The sequence below is a fragment of the Galeopterus variegatus genome, unplaced genomic scaffold (assembly GCF_000696425.1).
Source record: "Galeopterus variegatus unplaced genomic scaffold, G_variegatus-3.0.2 Scaffold13903, whole genome shotgun sequence".
Lineage (NCBI taxonomy): Eukaryota > Metazoa > Chordata > Mammalia > Dermoptera > Cynocephalidae > Galeopterus > Galeopterus variegatus.
This window is the reverse complement of record NW_007740014.1, coordinates 17,007-19,811: the sequence shown is the minus strand read 5'-3', so window position 1 is coordinate 19,811 and position 2,805 is coordinate 17,007. Positions and strand designations below refer to the sequence as shown.

Genomic DNA, 2,805 nt, shown 5'->3' with positions numbered 1-2,805 from the left:
ACCAGGGCAAATTGAATTAAGCAAACGGGCCAGCTGCCTCCCAGAAGAAATCGGTCATAATGTCACAGAATCTTCCGACGAATGAGGGAAATACTGCTTGAGAGGCTGTGGGTGTTGACGAGAGAGCCACTGCCTGCAAGACCTGGCCCTTCTGGAGTCCTCTTGTCATCAGTGTCCCCACCGAGAGACAGGCTCCCTGCAGCACCCCCTTCCCCGTGGGACCATGTTTTGTTTCCGTGTCTCGTCTCGGTGGGCCTGGAGGAGATGGAGGCAGCACTGTGGCAGAGCCAAGGTGCCAGGAGCTGGCGCCTGCCCGCATGGCTCAGCAGGCAAGGTCAATTCCAGCGGCTTTGTCTTTTCATGTTGAGCAGACAGGGCTAGAACTTCTCAGGGGGTAACAAAATCAGATCAGGCTTTTAAAGGATTCAGAGGTGCTGGGTCCGAGGAGACATTATTTAGCCCATTGTATTTTTGTGAATTAGAAAACACAAGTAATGATGAGCTGGGACTAAGCGCACCAAAAATATTCCTTATTTTAGAACTGCCATTCATGTAAAAGGTTGGTATGTGTTGGCTACAAGTGCTCTGAGCACCAAAACGTGTCATTTTCATCTCAGTCTTTGCTGAGTTTTGACAAGAGGGACTTGTCCCTCAAGAGGGGCCGCTGCTTCTCCTGCTCCAGGTAAGAACGTGCTCATGGCCCACGCGCACCAGGAGCCCAGGTCTTTCAACGGCTCCTTGAAGAACGTGGCCGTGGAGGAGCTGAGCAGGCAGGGCTGTGCCGTCACCGTGTCGGATTTGTACGCCGTGGACTCTGAGCCCAAGGCCACAAGGAGAGATGTCACTGGTGAGTCGTGGCACGATCGCTCTGCCGTTTGAACTTTCCTCTGTGTTTGTCAACTAAAAACATGTCTGGGAAGCTGATCGTTGCCGGCGATGTGCATGTCTCCGGTCAGAAGCGTGGACGGCGCGGTCTGTGCGGCCCAGGTGGCCGGTGCTGCCAGTGCCCTCGGCCTTCTGGAGACGCGCGCTGCAGGGGCACCCTTGAGGGGCACTCGAGGGCGCTCTCCGTGCCCTCCACGGGAGTGGGGCGTGCGTGCGGCCTCCTCTTCTGCTGTGGCACAGCACTCGCTGTGCGGCAATGTCGTCGCTCCGAGTCCGTGCTCAAGGGCGCGTTAGGCTGGCTCTGACCGGCGGCGGTGACAACCCCTACACCAGGGAACCTGGCCCCGGCGTTCCCGCCCAGGCATTGCCCCGGAAGCGGAAGTGCCAGTTGGTAGAGGGCCACGCGTTTCCTTTCTGGAGGCCCCAGGTGCCCCAAGCCTTGCCCGGTTCGCGTGGCGCCAGCGGCAGTGCACGTGCTGGCTGCACGGGGCCCCTGGTGCTGCCGGCGCAGTGACAGCCCTGGTGTGCCAGGAAGTCCCTCCCGGCACGGCCTCCGTGTCCCTCCGTCGGTTTGTGAGGTTCGGCGCCTTCACGTGTTCCGCGTGTGTTTGTCGCTGCTGACGGTTTCCTTCCCGTGACCTGTGCGTTCCTGCCTCCTGCGTGTTCTCTCAGTTCGTCGGTCTTGGACGTTTCGGTTTTTGGGGAGCGCCTGTGTATTAAATAATCAGCCTGTGGGGCGGGGTGGGGTGTGAGTGGCAGATACTTTTTACCCGATTCTGTTCTCCATTCGACGTTGCTTCTGCTGCTCTGTTCCGCACGGGATTCTGTCTGCTTTTACCGAGTTGCGTTTCCATCAGTCGGTCGCTCTATGGGGTCTGCGTCTTACTTCTGTCAACTCTTAAAAACAAAGTGTTGTCATTTCTTTGAGTATTTGACAGGTTCCACTCTTTAAATTTAAATATTTTAACTATTTTGCATTTATTTGGATGTATGTTATGAGATACGGGTCTCTTTTTTGGCCAAGTTGCTGCCCAGTTATCTTCTCGCCATTGTAGGTTTGCTCCACTGTTTGCCCCTGATTGAAACTGCCACTTTCCTTGTGACCTAAACTCCCATGTGTTTGATTCTGTTGTACTCTTTCTATTCCGCTTTGTGCCCGTCTACTTATGACACACAACACGGTACCATGTCGTTATGATTGTTTAGGGAAATAACATAATTTAATATCTCATAGAGATAGGTCACCTTCACTTCCTTTATTTTCCTCTGTTTTCTACTTCTTTATCTTTTCCGTAAAATCATCTGAATTGGCTTTGCACATTCAAAAAGAAATCCCATTAAACTTATAGATGAACTTAGGAAGAACTGGTCTTTTATAATACCGGTTCTTCCTGTGCACGGGAACGGTGTGACTTCCGTTTGTTCTAGTCTTCTACAACTCCCCACGTCTATGTAGGAGGCTCTTCACGCACATCTTCTGTAATTCTTATTCTGGGTGCTGTTTCTCTGTGTGGCGGGCATTATTCTCTGTGTGGGCCTGTATGTGTGTTTTTGTGGTGACTAATACTTTTCAGTGAATCCTCCGGGGCTTTCCAGATATGCAGTCAGATCATCTGCACGTAATGATCACTCACCGCCTCTTCTCCAGAACTTAAATGTCTCTGCTTTCCTCTTGGTTGTGATTGTGCTGACTATGTTTCCAGGTACAGTGTTCAGTACCGGTGGTGACAGCCAACATCCTTGTCTTTCTTCCCTTTTGCCAGATCAATCCACTATTTTCTCTTAATGAGCAGAAAAGTAGACACTAGAAAAATAGAGATCACTGGGATAAGGAGCCACTGGATTTTAAGTGAATGAAGTAACACGAGCTTACTGTAAAAAATATATATATATATATATATATATATTTATATATATATA

General features: G+C 51.0%; 1 protein-coding gene across 1 annotated transcript in view; it reads left to right on the top strand.

The window, feature by feature from the left end:
* NQO2 (NAD(P)H dehydrogenase, quinone 2) overlaps positions 1-2,805 on the top strand; it is a gene marked incomplete at its 3' end in the record, with an annotated part of 25,381 nt that overhangs the window by 14,444 nt on the left and 8,132 nt on the right. The window contains 1 exon segment of the mRNA XM_008563526.1: positions 683-847. Coding sequence (XP_008561748.1) covers positions 683-847 — 165 coding nt within the window.